Source organism: Myxocyprinus asiaticus, chromosome 6 (assembly GCF_019703515.2).
Source record: "Myxocyprinus asiaticus isolate MX2 ecotype Aquarium Trade chromosome 6, UBuf_Myxa_2, whole genome shotgun sequence".
Classification (NCBI taxonomy): Eukaryota; Metazoa; Chordata; class Actinopteri; order Cypriniformes; family Catostomidae; genus Myxocyprinus; species Myxocyprinus asiaticus.
In genome coordinates, this window is record NC_059349.1 from 34,981,508 (window position 1) to 35,003,982 (window position 22,475).

The 22,475-nt window shown below is 42.8% G+C and overlaps 1 protein-coding gene across 3 annotated transcripts in view; it reads right to left on the reverse strand.

Annotated features, from left to right (window-relative positions):
• LOC127442145 (beta-1,4-galactosyltransferase 2-like) overlaps positions 1-22,475 on the reverse strand; it is a 230,419-nt gene that overhangs the window by 145,331 nt on the left and 62,613 nt on the right. For all 3 annotated transcript variants that reach the window (XM_051699990.1, XM_051699988.1, XM_051699989.1), the window contains one exon: positions 6,506-6,741. In XM_051699990.1, coding sequence (XP_051555950.1) covers positions 6,506-6,741 — 236 coding nt within the window. The remainder of the gene's footprint in view (positions 1-6,505; positions 6,742-22,475) is intronic.

Below are 22,475 nucleotides of genomic sequence, written 5' to 3' on the forward strand. Positions count from 1 at the left end.
TGCAGAGGTCTCATGTGTAACAGACCAAGGGGAGTGACTGCTGCTGAGGCTGCCATAAGCCGAGAGCCGAGAGCGAAGCGTGCTTTGTTACAGAGTTCAAACGCAACCCCAGGAAGTATATTTCCTGACTGGAAATTAATGAGCTCTTCCTCACACTGACCCGTAGGCCAAGCGTATTCAAATGCATGAGCAGCCCGTCCCTGTGCGAGTGCGCCACAGTCTCTGACTGTGCTAAAATGAGCCAGTCATCTAGGTAATTGAGTATGCGCAGCCCCTCTGCTTTCAGAGGGGCTAAAGCTGCATCCACACATTTTGTGAATGTGCGCGGAGCGAGGGAAAGGTCGAACTGCAGGACTGTGAATTGATATGCCGTCTCCTCGAATGCAAACCTCAAGAAGCATCTGTGATGAAGAATGATCGGGATATGAAAATAGGCATCTTTCAGATCTATTGAGACAAACCAGTAATTCTTACGGATGTGTACTATGATCTGCTTTTGTGTCAACATTTTGAAAGGGCGCTTTGACAGTGCGCGATTCAGAAGCCTTAAGTCCAGAACTGGACGGGACAAGAAAATAACGGCTGTAAAGGCCTTTTTGATGCTCATTGAGCTCGACAGGTTCTATTGCCTGTACTGCTAGCAGACTGTCGATTTCTGCATGCAGAATGTGAGCGTTTTGAGATGATATTGTGGACGGCATCACGCCACTGAAGCGTGGCAGCCGTCTCGCAAACTGAAGTGTGTAACCATGCTTTAGAGTTGTTAACACCCAATTTGATATGCCGGGAAGGGATTCCCACGCTTTTATTCGCTTGGACAGTGGGGATAGCTAGATCACTGAAGAGCTTAACACGGCACCCAGCCCAGGGGCAGGGCGACGGTTTGTGGGATGTGTGTGGGTGCGTGAAGAGGAACATAGCTCTTTTTGTGAGTGTTTGTATATTTTTCTCTTCATGCACTGCCAGCAAGGAGGGCAGAGTGCACATTTTTATACATTTTATTGGTGCAGATAAAAAATTGTGAACAATCTCCCGAACAAGAATGGTGGAAGGAGAGAACAGGTATTCTGTGTGAGTCCACTTGGGGGCGGGGCTTCCCCGTGTTGAATAACGCAGACTCCTATTCATGCTGCGGAAGCCGTCAGGAACGCTGAGGCTGATCAAAGGAAGGTTTTTCCTTTGGGCGGGACACTTGGTGCGGTGGCTGTGGATAGCGGCGCTTCGGCCAAGACTTTTTCGGGTGAACGGCCAGCTCAGATGGACCCTGAGGGGCCTGGGGTGTAGAGTGTTGCCATTTCGGGGGGTGCTGCACTGAAGCGGAGCGTGAACAGCTGGGCTGAGCGGTGGTACTGTCTTGTTTAGGCATGAAATACTTCACAGCCTGCTGCTGTTTTTGGGCTGTCTGGAAGCGCTCCGACAGGGCTTCCACTGCGTTGCCAAAGAGACCAGTGGGGGATACCGGCTAAACAGATAGGGCTGATAAACAGGAGGGCCGACTTGTCCCCATCGTGCATGTCGGTCAGTGTCAGCCAAAGGTGACGGTCTAGGATGACCAGATTTCCCATGGAGCGCCCAATCGCTCCGGCAGTGGCCTTTGTTGCTCTTAGTGACAAATCGGTTATGAAGTTCTTTGAACATGGTCAGGTCGGGACCGGATTCATCCATTTTTTTTAAAGAATTTTGGCCTGGTAGACCTGGAGAACTGCCATCGTGAGCAAGGCGGCACCAGCTTGCCCAGCTGTATTATAGGCACGTCCCGCTAGTGTCAAAGTAAGCCGGCATGGCTTAGACGGGAGCAGTGAGCAGGATCTCAGGCCAGTTTCAGTCGAGGGACATAAGTGGGCTGCTACCACCTGTTCAACAGGGGGAAGCAAGCCATATCCCATTTGATCTCCGCGGTCGACAGATGTGAAAGCTACTGTATTGGAGAGGTGCAGCCTCGCCGAGTATGGTGAACTCCACGATTTGGAGAGTTCAGCGTGGACCTCAGTGAAAAATGGGCCAGGTCTATGCAGGGCAGTCTTAGTTTGGCGGCCTGGCAAAAACCACTCGTCCAGCCAAGAACGAGTTGGCTGTAACGGAGGTGACCATTCAAGCTCCAGCTCATCTATAGCCTTAGTGAGAATGCGGACAAATGGTCTCCGCCTCTTAGGGGGGGAGAAACAGCTTCCTCCATTGACGTGGACGAGGGAACAGTGTCTGACATCATGAGAGATACAGCGTCGTCATTCTCCTCTTCTCCATGTTCACCGCTGCCGAACTGCATGAGGGCGGTAGCGCCATCGGGCGGGCGAAGACTTTTAGTGAACAGGAGGGGGGAAGAAGAGTGTGGGGGTGTGGGTGCATGCGGGGCCTGAGCCGGTGGTACAGCCTCACAATCTGTTTGCTCCATATCCTCGCCTTGAGCAAGGGACAGGGGAGGCAACGGAGCGAGAGCAGTCGGGTCATTGCGCTTAAATAGCGCTATCTGAGCACGGAGCGTTTTGTGGCACATTGCCTCGCAGTGTGGGAATTCAGCCTCGACCAGCGCTGCTTCTGCATGGGTGCAGCCCAGACAGAACACACAGATCTTGTGCCCATAGACGTGGGAACAGGTTTCCCACATCTGCATTTATGCGATGGCATCTTGAAAAGGACTGTCGAGTCAGCGCAAGTGTGGAAATATTTAACTCTTTTAGCTCACCAGAGCACGGCAGGGGAACGGTCATCTTCAGGAAGGGAAGCACCATCCACTGCAGGTAAGTGCAATTCAACAGTGAAATCCAGGAGCGATGGAGATCAGTTCTGACTGATGCCGCCCTCTTATATAGAAAGATGAGCGCCACGCGCTCAATGTCATTGGCTGAATGGGCGAACGCCATTGGCTCAATTCAGTTGCATCTGAACTCGTGTGATCAAATAGGAGTTCAGAAATCAGAGAAAAGGAGTTTTTCCCATAAGCGTCAGCGACACGATGCAAGTGACTGAAATTGAAAGGTAACCATTTTGACAGAGGTATTTCTTAAACAGAAATGCTAAAACAGAATGGCACAATAATATAAATATATATAGTCCAAAATATTTAAAATGAAATTAAAATAAAAATGTACCAAGAACCAAACACTCTCCATGAGCAGGGGTGAGGTATGGGTGTGCCATGGGTCAAGTGGGTAAAAAAAAAAAAAAAAAGCAAATAAGTACAAAATTAAATAAAATAAAATAAAAAATACTCAATTCAGATGCCTTTATTGTATGATAGTAAGGCTGCCAAATGTTTCCATGCATGGAGAGTTAAATGTTATCAATCTGAATGAAGTGCTATGAAGTGCACAGTATATACTGTATAGGTAAGCCAAGTGCACACTAGAAAACTGAAGCTCCTCACCCTACACTTATTTAAAGATTAATATTTTCTTGTTTCTGTTGTGTCCTTCACTTTACATAACTAATCACTGACTAGGTGCGTCAAACACAAGATAATTCTTCTCCATGACTGTAGTTAAAATCCCTGACATTTGTTCTCACAAACTCATGCTCAAAACAACTGGAGAGATTATTTTTGAAAACATGTGGCTTTTGGTCATCTTTAAACTGAATTGCCCATCTCCTCTTTTGGTTTCTTGCTTTTTCATTGACTGTAGGTCATTGCTGCTCTCTCGCTCATCGGGATAGTGCCCACACCTGCCACTGGTCGGCCAGATTTCAAACCAGAGTTGTTATACAATAGATATATTTTAGGATGAAAGGCCAAACAATCTCGTGGCTTTTGTAAACATACCTCGCTGATCCACAAACCGCAGAAGTAAAAAGTGGCCACAAAATGCATGTAGTGCTTTCAAAGTTAAAAGGTATCTTTCTTTCCTAATGGTAGTTGAACAGGTACCCTGCATGTACCAGCTACTCCGATATACAGAAGTACCAGAAGATGCACTCATTTAGCAAACAAGCAGAACAGCTTGTTCTGAAAAATAAAAGCAAAATATTGGCCTACAGCTCATTCTGTTCGTGTAGCATTGAGCTGAGTGAGGACATTTAATGTTACTGCTTGCGTAATGAAAAAGCTGTGTGCATAATGTCACAGTTGTGTGAGAATGTGCAGATGGTGTGAGTTCCATGCTTACTTGGGGTTGACAGTGCAAATAACTAGCTGTACATTTTATATTTTAGATTAGACCCTCTCAACACACTTGACAGCACTGCTTGAGCAGGCCTGTTAACAGATCTTTCCATAAATGTTAGCTTAAGTTTTTGGGATATTTTAGCATTGAGTCTTGAGTCAGAAGGAGAGATTGGTCTACAAAGACATAAGACAGCCTACATCTCCAATTGCCAAATAAGAAGCTTATAGTTCCATATTAATGCACTGACATACTTTTTAGGATGCTTACATTGCAAAGCCATTATGGATAGCCATTTCTTGACAATCATTATTGATGTACAGGATCATATGCTTGTGCATTACATTTTAATTTGACTTCTTACATTTAAAGTGCAAGGGACATTGACATTTTTGGCTAAAAATAGCTTCTTCACTTCAGTTTTGGTTGAAGTAGAATTAATGAGGTATTTTGGTTTATTTAACACAAACAAAAAATAGTTTGAGATAAAAAAATAATTGACAGACCCCCTGCAGTACTAAAGCAGACTCCTTGTTGAACATCCATGTTGCAGGGTTATGCAAATATTCTAGCTGGTAGCTAGAGTAGCTCTGCAGAGTTTCTTTAAAGGGATTGTTCACCCAAAAATGACTGTCATATTTTATTCACTCTCATTTTGTTCCAAACCTATATGACTCTCTTTCTTCCGTGGAACACCTTTCACTTTCAATGTTTGGAAAAAAGGTGCAGTGAAAGTGAATGGTGACTGAAATCAACATTCGGCTTAGCATCTTTTGTGTTGGAAGAAAGAAAGTCATACAGGTTTGGAACAACATGAGGGTGACTATCCAATGATTAATTTTCATTTTTGGGTGAACTGTCCCTTTTAGATGATTAATTTTACATTTAGCTGTGATTGCTTGGCAAGTTTTATGCCTCTGTTCTTTGACTTAAGTTTAAATATTAGAGATAAAAAGGCAATAACGTGCAGAAGAAAATCAATCTGTCACCTATTTAGCCTTTGTTTAATGATACCTCAAAGAAAGCTGTGAAATGTGACCTTAGCCCAAAGTTCAGCCCCTGCTCTAGCCATTTCAGGCTCATTAGCCTGGCTTGTTAATCCACAGGAAGATCTCTCAGTGCAATATGCTCAACAGGTCACATTATTATTTTCTGCAAACTTTGAAAGTTTTGATAGGACACATTAACCAAAACAACAGACCACCAGGGCAGACAACAATGTGCCAAGCAGACTAATTATTTCTCATGGCCTTGAACATCTCTGCTGCCCCTCCAGGATCACTCTACACACAAAGCAACAGTCTGATGATAAAGGATGAGGCGGAAGAGCAGAAATTCTACCGGCTGTTTTCACACATGGTTTTGATTCTATCCCCCAACCCTCACAGGTCTCTTTTCACATTGCAGTATTTGGTACTGAACCGCAGTAAGTTTGCTTCATCAATATGATTGTCACAGTGACTAGTCCTACTAGAGGCAGCTATTTTACCACTTCTGCTAGAAAACAACTCAGGGGAGGAAGGTGAAAACTATACTTTTTACATGTTTTTACTCATATTTTTGTCTAGCTGATCTCTCAGACTGACAAAGCTGGTGCCAGCTAGTCTCCCAGGCTGACCAGCGTAAAAACTGCCCAAAACCCCTCTGAATTCATTGAAACACTAGCTGGGAGACTAGTTGATAATTTTAGGCTGATTTAAAGGGATAGTTTGCCCCAAAATGAAAATGTTATTGTCATTTACTCACCCTCATGCTATCCAAGATGTGTATGACTTTCTTTCTTCTGCTGAACACAAACAAAGATTTTTAGAAGAATATTTCAGCTCTGTAGGTCCATTCAATTCAAGTGAATGGTAGCCAGAACTTTGAAGCTCAAAAAAGCATATAAATAATCCATGTCTTCAGAAACGATATGAAAGGTGTGGGTTAGAAAAAGATATATATTTAAGTTCCTTTTTACTATAAATATTCACTTTCACTTAAACTTCCAAATTTTTCTTCTTTTGTTTTTAGCGATTTGCATTTTTCATGCATATCACCACCGACTGGGCAGGAAGAATAATTTACAGTAAAAAAGTACATAAATATTGATCTGTTACTCACTCACATCTACAATGGATTTAACCACTGAAGTCATATGGATTACTTTTATGCTGCCTTTTATTATTTTTGGAGCTTCAAAGTTCAGGCCACCATTAACTTGCATTGTTGGAACCTATAAAGCAGAGATATTCTTCTAAAAATATTTGTTTGTATTCAGCAGAAGAAAGAAATTCATACGCATCTGGGATAGCAAGAGGGTAAATAAATAATGAGAGAATTTTAATTTGGGGTAAACTATTCATTTAAGCTGCTTTTAGCAGTGAAGTGTAAAAGCCCCCTACACAAGCACACGTACACACACTAACCTGATTGATGATATAGATGCCATAGTCGATCTTCTGTCTGCGCAGGACTGGGTGCAGGTAGTGTAGCCAGTATTTCAGGTGGTTGTCTCTGTGCCTGAATGGAATGATGATAGCCACTTTCTGCTTAGGCCAGCAGTCCGGTGGCATGTATTTGCCCCCCTCTGTCACGTTAGGGTTCTCTCTCTGCACCCGCTCCAGGGTTATCTGGGAGCTGAATTCGATGAGTAGACGCCCCACTGCAGAGCAGAAAGAGAGGATCAGTGAGACCATATGAGAATATTTCAACTGCACAGTATTTGGGAAGCTACTTTGAACTGTACCTTTCCAATCCATAAGCCGATTTTCCTATTTATTTTCCCATAATGAATGCTTTATGAAACACAGAGTATTTTTACATTCATAAAAGTTTGTGCAATACATGTACAAACAATATAATCATCACTAGTTTTTTGGCCAGCAGAGGGAGTGCTACAACATTTCTTGGAGTCTCTCTTCCTTATCATTGATCCACAGATCTTAAGTTGAGACAACCAATCAATAAAAAAAGGGTAAGGCTTGATTACATTCACACACAGACTTTGCACACTAACTGACTTAAAAGCTACACATAGCCACAATCTAACCCCAATTTGCCAGTGAGATGACATAGTCTGGGTCTCAGGGACCTCTACAACACTCATTAGTAAGGTCTATGTTAATACTAAATATGTACGGAGTACGATTTTTAGGTAACAGAATGTTGTTTTCTCATCTGATCATAGAGATAGCATTCTGTCTTAAACAAAATCGAACACATCTAAAAGCAGTTAAGGTAATCAAATTTGTTAAAATACTGTACGGTAATGAAGGAAAATATTAGATAAACATGTCTAGATTAGACACATATGAAATAAAAAGTGTAAAGTTTTTGCTTCTTTGCCTGTGCAATCTTTCATGAATTGTGTTTAGTTTACCAAGCAAAAGTTTTTAAGGAATAAACAAGTTTTTGTGTTCATCCTGCAAAATTACCCTTATTTAATGTAGTTTTGATCATATTTTCTTTTAATTTGCTCATGGTTTTCAAGGATGAGAGCATGCCATACAAGCTGTCCATGTTGGCATATGCCTAATGTGTGACCGAGGCCCCCCTCGGCATAAACGCGCTGGCACACAGCTGGCCCCCTGGCATACGCAAATATGCATTTCCCCCAGTGAGCCTACTTGCACAGACCCTGTGCAAGGTCAGGGAGGACGAGGAGCAGGTCGTCCTGGTAGCACCCTACTGGCCCACCCAGACATGGTTCTCGGACCTCATGCTCCTCGCGACAGGCGAATTCCCCTACCACCTGCGGTGGTAGACACGATCACTCAGGCTAGGGCCCCCTCTACGAGGCGCCTGTATGCCTTTAAGTGGCGTCTGTTCACTAAGTGGTGTTCTTCCCGACGGGAAGACCCCCAGAGATGTGCAGTCAGATCAGTACTTTCCTTCCTGCAGGAGAGGTTGGAAGGGAGCCTGTCCCCTTCCACCTTGAAGGTGTACATTGCTGCCATAGCAGCACACCATGACGCAGTTGACGGTAAGTCCTTAGGGAAGCATGACCTGATCATCAGGTTCCTAAGAGGCACCAGGAGGCTGAATCCCCACAGACCGTGCCTCATTCCCTCATCGGACCTCTCTGTAGTTCTTCAGGGTCTACAGAGAGCCCCTTTTGAGCCTTTGCAGTCAGCGGAGCTTAAGGCACTCTCCTTGAAGACTGCCCTCCTGACTGCGCTCACTTCCATCAAGAGGGTAGGAGACCTGCAAGCGCTCTCTGTCAGTGAAACATGTCTGGAGTTTGGTCCGGGCTACTCTCACGTGATTCTGAGACCCCGACCGGGCTATGTGCCCAAGGTTCCCACGACCCCTTTTAGGGACCAGGTGTTGAACCTGCAAGCACTGCCCCAGGAGGAGGCAGACCCAGCCCTGTCGTTGCTGTGTCCAGTGCGCGCTTTACGCATCTATTTGAATCAAACGCAGAGCTTTAGGATCTCTGAGCAGCTCTTTGTCTGCTTTGGTGCACAGCGGAAAGGAAGCGCTGTCTCCAAGCAGAGGATCACCCACTGGCTCATTGATGCCATAACTATGGCATATCACGCCCAGGACATGCCGCCCCCGGTAGGGCTACGAGCCCATTATACCAGGGGTGTAGCGGCCTCCTGGGCCCTGGCCAGGGGTGCCTCTCTAACAGACATTTGCAGAGCAGCAGGCTGGGCAACATCCAACACCTTTGCAAGGTTCTACAACCTCCATGTGGAACCGGTTTCGTCCCAGGTAGTGGCACACAATACAAGTGGATAAGCCTGGGATAGCCGGCCGGGTGTATCGCTTGCACATAGCGCCTTCCACCTCCTTTTGAGCTGAAGACGTGCACCATTAATTCCCAGTAGTGTTCACAAACTTTGTTCCCTGGTTGACCTCCTCCGAGCCCTGTGGCAGTCGAGTTTTCGGAGAGACTCTCTGCCGGCCCAGTACACGTGCTAAGAGTCCTGTTATGGGGTAGGTGCTCCGCATGTGGCGGTTCCCTGTAAGGCTAACCCCATGCGATATATATCTTCTGCTAATTTGTTTCCCTGTTGGCAAACTGCGTCTTCCTTGGGCAGAGCCCCTCTGCCCCAGTCTCCATGTTTGTAGTAACTCCTCCCCCATTGGGTAGGATCTACCTTGAAGACTCTCCACATGGTTGGAAAGACCATGTGATGTATTTTTCCACTTAAATATCCCCCCCTCTCTTTGGGCGAGGTGTGATCTCCGCGGTGTCATCCCCTTGGGAGGGACACCCCCCGACTAGACCTGGCGGCCCAGTCGGATAATCCCCCTTCTTTTTTAGGGAGTCGAAAAAAAGAAGGGGAAAAGAGGCCACGACTGGGTTAGCCTGTCTCTATCATTTGGGTAGTCGACTTGTCCCCAAAGGGCCATTCGACACACATAACTATGTTGGGGGAGGTTACATGTCGACCTGGTGTGCTGGCTATAAGGCACACAGTAGTCTGCCCACCACACACCGCCAGTTCACATAACACAGTTCAGCCAATTGTGGCGTTTCGTATATATATATTTCCCCTAGTGTCAGAGTGAGTGACAGATAGGGAACGTCATGGTTACTGGTGTAACCTCCGTTCCCTGATGGAGGAAACAAGACATTGTGTCCCTCCTGCCACAATGCTGAACTACCCGCTGAAATGGCCGGACCTTATATCGGCTCCTCAGCATAAAACCTGAATGAGTGGTTGCATACCAGCTCCTTTTATACCCGTATGTCCAGGGGAGTGGCATGCAAATACCACTCGCCAATTTTCATTGGCCTTTTATCAAAGACCAGAGGTGTCTCGGGCTCCCAAGAGTGAACCCTAGTGTCACTACATCGAACACAACATCTCGTTCCCTCCATCAGGGAACGGAGGTTACACAAGTAACCATGACGTTTGTGGTCAACAGACGTGTTGGCTGGGATCACAAGGACTTCTGTCTAGGCCAGGTTGAGCTGAAGGTAATGTTCCTTCATCCAGGCCCAGACTTGAGCATGGTTCGGCACAGAAAAATTACAAACCGTTATCATCCCGGATTACTTGGCACAGTTAGCTAACCATGTGCAACCGTGCTGGTGGAATGGCTTTAGTGCGTGGTGCCTAACGATTGTCAATTTGCCTACGCAAGGTAATAAAAGTTAATAAAAATATGTGTGTTTAGTGCATCTTCATTATTTTATGATGACAGTTTAAATAGTATAGTACATTATTTTCACCTTTAGCATCTTAGATGTAGATTACGCCAGCTATCTCATTAAAACTTATAGAATATATAATATATTACTCATATAATATTTTTTATAAATGTCCTTTTAAGCTAGCCTGGGCACTTTTACCTCTGTGTGTGTTTGTGTCCTTCAGCATATTATGGTAAACCTCTCGCCTTTTTCTCTTTGCATTTGCGACATGTGACATGTCTTGTCTGTGCTTTAGCAGAGGAAAAAGCAGGGGGAAAAAGCAGTCCTAAAAACTAGAATATGCGATTATCCTCCATAGCACACTTGCTCCAATGTTAACCTCTCACACCATCGCCAACTGAAATATTTGTTATGTATACATTCTGATCCTGATTTTGCAGCACCACAGTGGAAAAAGAAATCATAACCATGCTAAATGGCCCAGATCAGCACTGAACGGCACAGTTTTGCAACAAGAACCATTCAGCCCGATGGTGGAAATGGGGCTATAGACATCTGTTAGAAAACATCAAGGACCTCTGTGTAATCTGACCCTTTAACACTTAGAGAGCTTATAGATATCGAGCTTATTGAAAGCCTGACCCTGGCAGCCACAACATCTTAGCTACTAACACATCACTTAAATTCTGAACAACAGCTTGGCACACTCCATTTCGGGAGGCAGGGGACAGGTCTGGTTAAAAATAAATTTGTAGTTGATTGGATGCAAGGCCAATTGCAGCACCTGCTCTTGTTTTCCCATCTTCTACATCATTCAAATAAGCAGTAGCAGGTCAGCAGTGTAAGGACGCAGAAGGCTGTCAGTGGATGTAACAGACATTCTTCAGTCCTGAGATAAAGGTACTTCTCCTAAGAGGACCTTCTAAAAGGGTGATTATCACGAAACATGCCAAAAAAAATAATAATAATAATAATAATAATTTCAATGATAATTCTCATTAACTTAACAATTATTTTTTAGATGTTGTTCTACAATGATTTTTTTGTTTTTTGTTTTTTTGTTGTTTTTTTTGGTAACACTTTACAATAAGGTTCCATTTGTTAACATGAGTTAACAACATTAGTTAACATGAACTAACAATAAACAATAATTTTACAGCATTTATTAATCTTGGTAAATGTTAATTTCAACATAAATTTTTAAAATCAAAAGTTGTATATGTTAACATTAGTTGATGCACTATGAACTAACATGAACTAACAATGAACAATTGTATTTTTATTAACTTGCATTAACAAAGATTAATAAATGCTGTAAAAAATATTTTGTTCATTGTGTGGCGCAACAACTCACCCCTCCCCCTTGTCATCGTCACGACACCTCTTAGTCCTTCACCCAGGCCCACAACGGGAGTGGGCTATAGACGAGGAGAGGCACAACTTTATGAGCCTCGTTTGGGCAGCGGATGACGAGGCACACCTAATGAGAGTTGAACATTATCGATGCTGCCATAAAAACACAGAGCATGCCTCTCCTTGGAAGGCCGGCTTCTATCTTCTTGTGTGCACACACAGGCGTCCTTGCAGATTCAGGAGCAGAGTGGGGAGGGTACCGGCTGAATTAGATGCGTCGCAGGGGGATTGGAGCATGTGTCGTGGCCGACAGGCATGGATGATGGGTCGCCTTCCCCTCACACTCCCTGTGGCCCAGGGAAGTTGAGAGGCCAAAGGATCCGCCGCTCCTCACGCAACAGACCACGGGGGGGAGTGTGTGCGGCCACTGGACCCCGCACGCATCCTGGATCTTCCTATGGACACTCTCCATCCTACACGATGCCTCCCTTTCACCGCGAGGATGCCAGATTCCCCTTTTTTTGGACACTATTTCCCCAAGGACACTTTATTTCCCTTTTTGGGCATTTTATGTTAATTATTATTTTCAATAAAACGTGTCTCTCCAAGGCTTGATGCCAGTCCCACTGTGTCAATCTCTTGCTCACCCTGCCACAGTGGTGGAGAATGCGGGCACTTCCATGAGCAGGGACGTTGCAGTTGGGCACCAAGAGTGACGTCACTTGCCCTCGTTTGTCAGTTAGAAGGAAAGCCTGGAGCGGAGAATCCATGGGGACGGCCTCCCAACCGCAAAAATGGTAAGTGGCACTTAAGAAGCATTTACCCTGAAGTTGGTTGAGGCTGTCATGTTTAAACCGTGTTTTCTCTGTCTCTGCCCAGGTGCGAGCGAGGGGGTGAGCTGGAACAGAGAAGTATCCTCTATATGTCCACTTCGATTGTAGGGCCTGGCTGAGGAAGTACCATTCCTCTGTGGGCCCAGGGAAGAAGAGAGGCCAAAGGAGCCGACGCCCCTCACACCTGGATCATCCTGTGGACACTCCCCATCCTACACAATGCCCCCTCTTTCACTGCGAGGACACCAGATTCCCCTTTATTTTGGACACTTCTTCCTCATGGGCACTTTATTTCCCTTTTTGGACATTTTATGTTTATTATTATTTCCGAGGCTTGACGCCAGACCCACCGTGTCTGTCCCTTGCTCACCCCGCCACAACTGTCATGATACCTAATGCATTAACTAATGTTAACGAATGGAAACTTATCGTAAAGTGTTACCGATTTAAGAATTAAAATCAGCAAAAATGAAAGGCATTATCAAAGGGAATACTACTATGATGTATAAATACATTACAATTTAAAGAAATGTATCATTTTTATCACATTGTGGTAACGAGAATATCATAATGACCATCTTTTTTTGCATTGCGGTAATCAGAATTGAAGAGTAAAATGTGTAATAAACTATATATATATATATATATATATATATATATATATATATATATATATATATATATATATATATATATATATTGCACTATAATGAAAATAATGTCACACTGTAAAAAAATTGTTAATGGCCCTAAAAATTATTTTGATAAATGATTTTAAAAATGATAATACATTTCTTATTTGTTTATAAGAAAAAATAGGACCAAGACATTTTCTTGAGAGGTTTCGTGAGAATCACCCAAAAGCAAGACCAGTATTTCTTTCTCTCTCACTCATTCGATCAGATTTCCTGACCATGACAATTTCACAGTCAGATGTTTATAATGACATTCCCTTCTGTATGTTTGCAAATATCCCATGCTGTGCTCACTCTAATAGTTTCAATTAATAAGCTGTAACTGGCTGGTCCTCACGGATACAAAGACATATAACAGGAGAAAAAAAAAGTGTTGTTGTGTTCAGCCACCAACCTAATTACAAGCACTTTCCTCCTACTTTAAAAAAATCCAGTGTGTGGCTTCTCTGCGTGCCGTCCCGCCTATCTCTCCAAAGGTCCCTTTGAAGTGATCTCTACAAAGGCTCATTGGATCCAGCTACTTCAAATTAGCGTCGGTATATGAGTAAGGAAAGCAGTCAAGTTGCTGCATGGAAGGAAGCAGTGTGAAAGCGTTGCTTAATGATGAATACCTTTCTCTGGGTTGCGCTCTGAACACCTAACACAGTGGCTCCTGTACACAGTTCTCTCCACTCAGATCTCAAATGACTGAGGCCATTGATAAGTGAGGAAGAGGTAAACAATTGCCTCCGGTCCCACCGATGCCTAGTCATAATACCGCTGATGCAGATACAGCTTTACTGAAGAAGGATTGATGTTGAAGCTTAGTGTCAACCTCAGACAACATGCCCACAGACAGTTCATGGACCTTCTGATGCATATTGCAAACAGAAAAGGCAAAAGTTGGCTAAAATCGGCAGTATCACTCTGATTGACTTGCTTCGACGCAATAATTTAACCCTATATTCAGAATTGGGGCAACCAAATGTAATAATTTAAAGGGTTAGCCAAAAATTAAAATTCTGTCATTATATACTCATGTTAATGCAAACCTGTATGACCTCCTTTTTTCTCCAAAACACTAATGGAAATGTTGTAGTTGCAAATGTTGTGTTTGTCTCAGTCAGCATTCACTTTCATTGCATCTCTTTTCCCTACAATGGAAGTGCATGGTAACTGAGGCTGTCATTCTGCCTAACATCTCCCTTTTTGTTCCATGGAGGACAGAAAGCCATACAGGTTTGGAACACTGCCAAGTTATATGACAAAATGTTCTTTTATTGGGTAAACTATCAACAAAAAAGAAAGGCAGTACCAAGGAAGTACTGCTATGATGTTGTGACAAGGAGGAGGGCGTGGCTGGGCGGTGAGGGTGCACGGCTGGCCCTGAGTCAACTAATCAGTGGGAGAGAGAGATATAAAGGGGAGCCGGAGATGCCAGTTAGAGAGAGAGAGAGACACACACACGGCTGCTGTGTGTGTGTGTGTGTGTGTGTGTGTGTGTGTGTGTGCGTCTATGAATTTTATGTTGTTTTAAGTTTTTCTGTTTAAATTTCTGTCATTAAAATTTACGTTGACTGTTCTACCGGTTCCCACCACCTCCTTGCCCACCTTTACCCTGTTACACTGGTGCCGAAATCTGGGATGTAGGAGGGATGAGCTGTCATGGAGTCCTCGCCGCTGCGGTCCGCCGGGGGACGGAGGAGTCGCTGCTGTCCACCGGGAGTCGGAGGAACCGCTGCCATCTGCCAGGAATGCGAGGAGCAGTTCCATCTGCCAAGGGTTGGAGGACTCACTGCTGTCCGCCAGGGGAGGAGCTGTTCTGTCCACCAGGGGTCGGAGGACTCGCTGTCATCCGCCCGGAGAGGAGCAGCTGTTGTCCGCCAGAGAGCGGAGGAGTGACTGAGGACCAGATGACAGTGTATCTGGGGACTGGCAAGCAAGTTTTTCTCTCTCTCTTCTCTCTCTCTGTGTCTCTACCTCTTGCCCTTTCCCTCTACCCTCACCCTCCCCTCATCTCTCCCCAGGTTCCCAGGAGGCGGGGTGGAACATCGGCTGGCGGAACGAACGTAAGGGCAGCGTCTCCCCTCCAGAGGTGTGCGGATGGCGCCCAGGCCTGAATCGGGTGGGGGAGGAGTGTGACGAGGAGGAGGGCATGGCTGGGCCATGAGCGTGCATGGCCGGCGCTGAGTCAACTAATCAGCGGGAGAGAGAGATAAAGGGGAGCCGGAGAAGCCAGTTAGAGAGAGAGAGAGAGAGAGAGAGACACGGCCACTGTGTGTGTGTGCGCACATCTATGTGTTATGTTGTTTTAAGTTAATTTCTGTCATTAAAGTTTACACTGACTGTTCTGCTGGTTCCCACCTCCTCCTTGCCCATCCCTTACCCCATTACAGATGTGTAAATACTTCATAGATTAAATAGTAATAAAAAACAATCCACATTGTGCTAATGAGAAAATCATAATGACCTTTTTTTTTTTTTTTTTTTGCATTGCAGTAAAAAATCTTAATAGCTTTAGCGTCAGGTTGAGCAAATTATGACAGAACTTTAATTTTTGGGGTAACTATCCCTTTAAGACTCACAAGATAATGTATATCGGTTGTCCATAAATCTATTCCTGTAAGTGGGCAGTTCTTAGCCAGAGTGCTGCTATGTAGATCAGGCTTCATGTCAATAGCCAAAAGTCTTGCTTCATGAGACTAAGTGCAGCCAACATGTAATATTAGCCAAGCCACCATGGGGGATAAGCCCAGTGAAGGTGTAATTGTAACGAATGAGGCTGGTATCCCTTCAGCCGACCACCAGAGGGAGCCCTCTCCCGAATACTGACACTATACCTTTCTTCTATGGTGACTTCCTGTTTGTACTATATAAATAGCCATGCTTCTCCATTGTGACTTTGTGAAGTATTGCCACTGCCTTACCAACCGTTATTCTCATGGCCTGTTTATTGCCTACCTGTTATGACCATTGTTCCTGCTTTATGGATTTACCGATATTGGATTACTGTTTTGCTCTGTTTGCCTGGTTGGACTGATTACCTGTGTAACAACAATATTGCCTGCTTCAACAATTACATCTCTGTCTTTTGTCTTGGATTTGTTTGCTGATTATAATAAACTTCCTGTATATGAATTCTACCTTCGCCTCCATGTCGAGTCCCTTACAGTAATATGCAGTACTGTACTGTAGGTGCCGTCACTTAAAGCACAAAGAGTTTATTAACTGATTCTCTTGGCCACACACTCCATTATTGGCTTTCTCACTCTAATTCTCTCTCTCTCTCTCTTTCTCTCTCTGTCCCTCTCTCCCCCCAGCTTTCTTCTGACCCCTGAGGAGTGCTAGCATCGTCTCTCAGGCCAACAGCCAACAAAGTTATGCAATATCACAGCAAATAATAATGCAGGCAGCTGGAGAACAGGAGAGAGTTAGAGAAAGAAAAACAGAGAAAGAGAAACATAAATTTTTATGCCTTGAGAATGGCTTATGAAACATCAGTTAGAATGAGTTGAATTTTGTAAATCAGTAATATTTTCCATTAAATGCCATCATTTTTCTGCTGTGGCGAGCAGGGCGGGGCCGAGTGGCATCTGGGCAGAGCTAGGCTGGGAAGATAAGTGGTGAATGAGCTCCACCTGTGTGCCACACCGGTCTTGCATTCCAGTGAGGGGTGGCGGGAGTATTTGAGGAGAGGAGACAGTGGCAGATGAGAGAGAGGGAGATGCATGAAGCTGTCTGTGTGTATCTGTGTGTCAGTGTGGTGTTGCTGAAAAGCAAACCTTTTGTGTACTGCTGAAAAGTGGCCTTATTGTATGCAACTGAAAAGTGCAACAATAAATGTCTACGTGTTTTGTCAAGCCGGCCCCAGCTTCCTCCTTTCCATAATTGTTACATCTGCAAAGGTGTGTTTATGAATTTAAAACCATGAGGTTACATTGTGCATGATAAAAAACTTAAAGTACAGTAAGTATGTTTTTTGTTTTTTTGGTAGAGAAAACGTAACTTTCAGTGAAAATATAAATATTTTTCCTGGCACATATACAAATGAGGTTTGTAGAATTAACGCGTTCATTTAGTGCAATTAATTATATAAAAAATAACGTGTTAAAATCATGCCCCCTGACCTGTTCGTAAATTCTGTAATAAAAGTACGGATTTTCCTACCATACGAGCTGCAAGTGGGCAGAGAGATCTTCCAATGTTCATTACATATGTTAAGCAGTTGTAGAGGCGATGTCAGCAAGCAAAATCACTGACTTTTTCAATATTGAAGTACATCTGTTTTTACAAGCCGCGTGAATAGGTGGCAGCGTGCCTCAACAAACCTTACAAGCAGCACAGCCACAGAATGAGAACCGCTTACTGAGGAAGCACAACAGGTGGGCAAAACGCAACAGAATACAGGAATCTTAAGAAGTGATTTTAAAAGTTTCCACTACTTTTAACTTGACAGAGCGTCCTAAAAATGCAGCATTTATGACGCTGAATACTAGTGAGATGCTCCAAACACATCCGTCTGAGGCATGCACATGTAAATAAAGCGACAATTAAAAATAGCGCAGATGGAACGCAAGAATGCGTACTGTGAGAACTGGACACATTAACTAACTCAATGCAATGATATGAGAATAAAACAAACGATATATTGAGTTCTTAAGCCACTTTTTGAATTGTGTATTCAATGCTTTATTCATCTGCCACAATAATGCAATTAATTTCAAACTGAAGTTCAATCTGTAGCCTGTTATATATTTATTATAGATATTATATTTATAAGTATTTGAATTATTATGCATTATCTATATGAATTATCTTTATTTGGAGGCCTTTCTCAGCAAATAATGATTGCGTGCGATTAATTGCGATTAATTCGATTAATTAACTGTCATGTCATGTGTCAAGGTTTGGTTGAAGAGAGGGTGAGGAAAATAAACAAAAAACAGAAACAACCCTGTAGGGGAAAACTCCAAAGTCCATGGCAGAACACTACAGGACAGACTGGGTTCGATGCTCTGGGGTGGAACCGACACACAGGGCAGGGCTGGGACCGACACACAGGGCAGGGCTGGGACCGACACAGGAGAACCTAACAGGGTGATAAACCACAGTAAACTGGCCCAAGACAAAAAACCAATGGGGTTAAATAGGACAGAAAACGAGGAGGGAAATCAGGAAAGCAGGTGAAGCAAATGAACTAATAATGAGGTAACAACGGGGTGGGGTCAGGACGAGAGACAGGAGAGCACATGGCAAACAACTTAACAAGAACCATGTGCTCACAACAAACACAACAGACCAGAGAGAAAGAGCACATGGCAATGAAGCCTTCATTGGCCATGTACTCAAACAAACACAGACAAGACAATAGAGCACATGGCAATGAAGCCATCATTATCCATGTGCTCAAACAAATAGACAAGACATGGAGCATGAGTGTCCGGATCCTGACTCAGAAACAAGACCGAACCAGACCGAAGAGTCAGCATCCAGACACCATGCTCTGAACATGAGACACAGACTAGACAGAAGAGCACACGGCCAGCAAAACAACCAAAGCCGTGCACTCACACAGAGATATAGAACATACTTGTCAGGATCCTGTCACCACAATAAACCAGACTGACAAAGGTGACAGGATCCTGAAAGTCATGTAATTAATTTGATAGACAGCCCTAACAAAAATACATTGTTTAAAAATAAAATCTTTAAAAATATTTTAAAATAAATATCTTGTGGGGCAAGTGAAAATATTGGCAGGACAAGTACAAATCTGAATAGCTAGCCCAATTGGGTCGGCAGAAAAAAATCCTTATTGTTGAGCGCTGCATTGGGTCGTAATTAGAGAGAAGGATAGCCTTGTCTTGTTCAGGAAGATTATCTGTAAATCTACTTAACTTATACTGGCGCACAAGCTCAATCCAATTATTTCTCTTTACTTTGACACCTGCCATGATGCTTAAATCCAAACATTGAAAAGAACTCCACCCGGCCATAACCTTTAGCACAGGGCTTTCAGCCAGATGCTCAGCTCTGATCGAAGAGGAGGGCTGTGTTCTGCAGCAAGTGTCACCTTTGTTTTACACACTGTTACATGTCTCATTATGGTATTACTTATTTATTTGCCATAACATCATAACATTCTTGTAATGACCCTTCACAAGGAGGAAAATCAAATGTATTGATACTGCTAATTATTTTGTATTTTTTTTTTTTTTTTTTTTTTGTACCATCCTAATACCATCATTTGGTACCAACATTTAAAAATGCGCCTCAAGACCCCTGTGTTTTGCTCCCCATTGCGCTCTGTCCAGCTGTTTTTGAACACAAAAATGCACATTGTAAACACGTTCTTGTGCTAAAAATAGCAAGACACAGCTCAACGAATAGAACAGAACACAGGTGTCTTGAGATTCGTTTAAAAAAAACAACAAAAAAAAAACAGCAAGAAATGGTGCAATGGTCAAAGACGTGCATGTTTACATAGAAAAACAACTCAGAAACAGCACTGACGGATGCAAAAATGTTCAGTGTTAACAGCCCCTAAGAAACATGCCTGATCAGCCTGATCATTGCTTTATTTACTGCTTATATGCTTTTTGTTTTGTTTGCTGTAAGACACAAAGAGATTATCACAATGTCTGAGTTACAGCTCAAGAAATGAGTAAAGCACCATTAAAATGATCATAAAAATAATCTATGCTATTTGTGTGCTGTATTCTGAATCTTCCGATGACGTTTGATCGCTTTGTGTGAGAAACAGATTAAAGTGTTTTAGCAACAATCAGCGCTCTCAGATCCGATCCACGACTCATTTAAACATTCAAAACAGAGCTGTTCAGGTTGTAGTCCACAAACCCGGAAGAGAATCGCAATGGGTTCCCTTGGGATTTTCCTATGTGTTTTTTATAATGGGGTTTAAACACAGTCATACCTCAAACGTGAATTTGTTGCTGTATTGTATTGTTGTATACTGGAAGCTCCTGTCACCAAGACAAATTCCTTGTATGTGTAAGCATACCTGGCAATAAAGCTGATTCTGATTCTGAACATGAATTTTGAAGCCGTTTTGAATTGCATTAATTTTTTTTTATTGTTTTTATTCACGTTGGAGGTATGACTGTGTGTAATTTATGTTGTAGAACAAAACGTCCAAGTATCGTCAAGTAATGTTTACCAAAGACCTTATTTTAGTTCAAAAACCCTATTATAAGAACTCATAGAAAATCCTGAGGGAACCCATGGAGAATTAGACTTCCGGGTTTGCCTACAAATTGACGTCGTGGCTCAACCTCAACAAGCGTTGCAACCGGTTATGACAGCTGTGATGTCAGTGATGTCAAATGCCATTGGCTCTCGCATGTCATGTGACTGACTGCGACAATTAAATGTTTGGATATATTTTTTTGAATGAGATGCGGCTGCCTTCATTTTCAGCAATTAAAACCTTCAGTTTCACTCTGTTCCTCACACGGAGCTATCATATGGTTACTGAAGACTTCAAATGCAACATGAGTTGTTTGGAATACTTTATGGTGCTTTTTTATCATTTTGTTATACAAATTATTGTGACTGTACTTGTATCTGTTATGTTTTTTATATAATTTGTTGGTTATATTGTTGTTATATTATTGTTCAGGTTTAGGCTTAGGGGTAGGGTTAGGTGTTCAAAAATATCTATATTATAGTGTAATGTACATTTACTTGCCTGTTTTATTTTGTTTATAAGTGGTTATGTTTAGGAATGGGGTTGGGTTAGGGGATCTTAAATATCAATATGATAGTATTATGTAACTAAACATATAAACATATAGCAGATTGTCGAGCCTGTGACAGAATCGTCCGAACTGAGGTGAGAATGGCTTGACACTGACGTTTTGATAATGCAGGCAAAAAGTCGCTGCGGTGACGTCTTGGTCATGAGCAGGGTTGGGGAGTAACGGAAAACATGTATGCAGTTACGTATTTAAAATCCAAAATATTAGTAACTGTATTCCACTACAGTTACAATTTAAATAGTTGGTAATCAGAATACAGTTACTTTCAAAAAGTATTTGTATTATTGAAAAGATTACTTTGCATTTGTTTCATTTCATATTTATTCTATTCAGTTGGAAAACATTTATCCATATAAATAATGCGATCTGAGAAGCATTTGAACAAAGGTGAAACACTTTATGATTTGTTACATTCATATGTGAACACAGAGGGCGTTTTCACACTGTTTTGAGTTAAAAGATGGATCTGACACCATTAGAGAACTTTCCCATGGGAGCTTAGCAGAGAGAATCCACATCCAATCAATAAAAGGTGTCGATGTGTACATTCTGAGGGGTTTGGTAGTAAGTTTGGAGCAGCGTGATTATATTTTATAATGAATTCTATTAAGAAAACCCATGTTAGATCCACATCTAGATTTTTTTCTTCCCCTAGTAAGACCTTTGATAGAATCTTACTCTATATACATTTTTGTATTTATTTATTTTTTTCTGTAAAATATCTAATAAATCCTTAAAATAAATGTACTTGCGAAGCTACACTGCATAAGATATTTAGGGTTTTTCAGAGAATGTATTTTTAATATAAGTACATTTTGTCTCACTGTGATGGCAGATTTTTTGCACATTATTCAATTGTTTATTATCAAAAACAAGTGAAAAAATCTGCCAATGCTGAAGTGCTAAAAGTAACACTCCCAACTCTAATCATGATACTCCCTTGAGTTTTGCACATCTCTAACTTGGTGTGACATGCAAATATCATGGTATATAAATACTGTAGTCATTCAAACTACAAAATAGCATACATCAAAGAACCATGGTATGTCCATCTGTGTTCATATCTATATAAAGTATGTCTGCATCATCGATGAACCATGATGCCACCACAGTACTTTTTTAAAGACCATTTACTCAAGAGAGGGTGAAAAGTGTGATTAGTCCCAGTGCATGTTTTTTTTTTAAGTCACCCTGGGTCATTCCATGTTCTATTGCCGTGTCTCTTGCCGTGGTGATGGAGTGCTGGCCGCCTGGTGAACTACACAGCAGAGCCACGTGGCTGTAAGTGACCAGTGAAGCAGAAGAGACAGAGGAAGAGGAAGGGTTGAACAGATGGACGAGTCACTGAACATAACACACTGCACGCTGAGAGCCATAGAAGTAAAGCAGGGAATGAAGGTGGCTAGGAAAGACAGAGAGAGTGGGAGGACAGAACTGGAGGCGAATTGTCAGAGAGAGACAAAAAAGGAGAGAAAGATATTGAGCATGACTTCGAAAGGGAGAGAGGTGTAATGAATACCTTTGCTGGGTTTGAATGCTGGCTCCAAAATTTGAGCTCTGCATGTGCACTTCAGCCTCTATAGAGTAGAGACCTGTAACACACCAGCTGCACCAACACACCTCAACCATGCAAAAAACCAACTGCCATT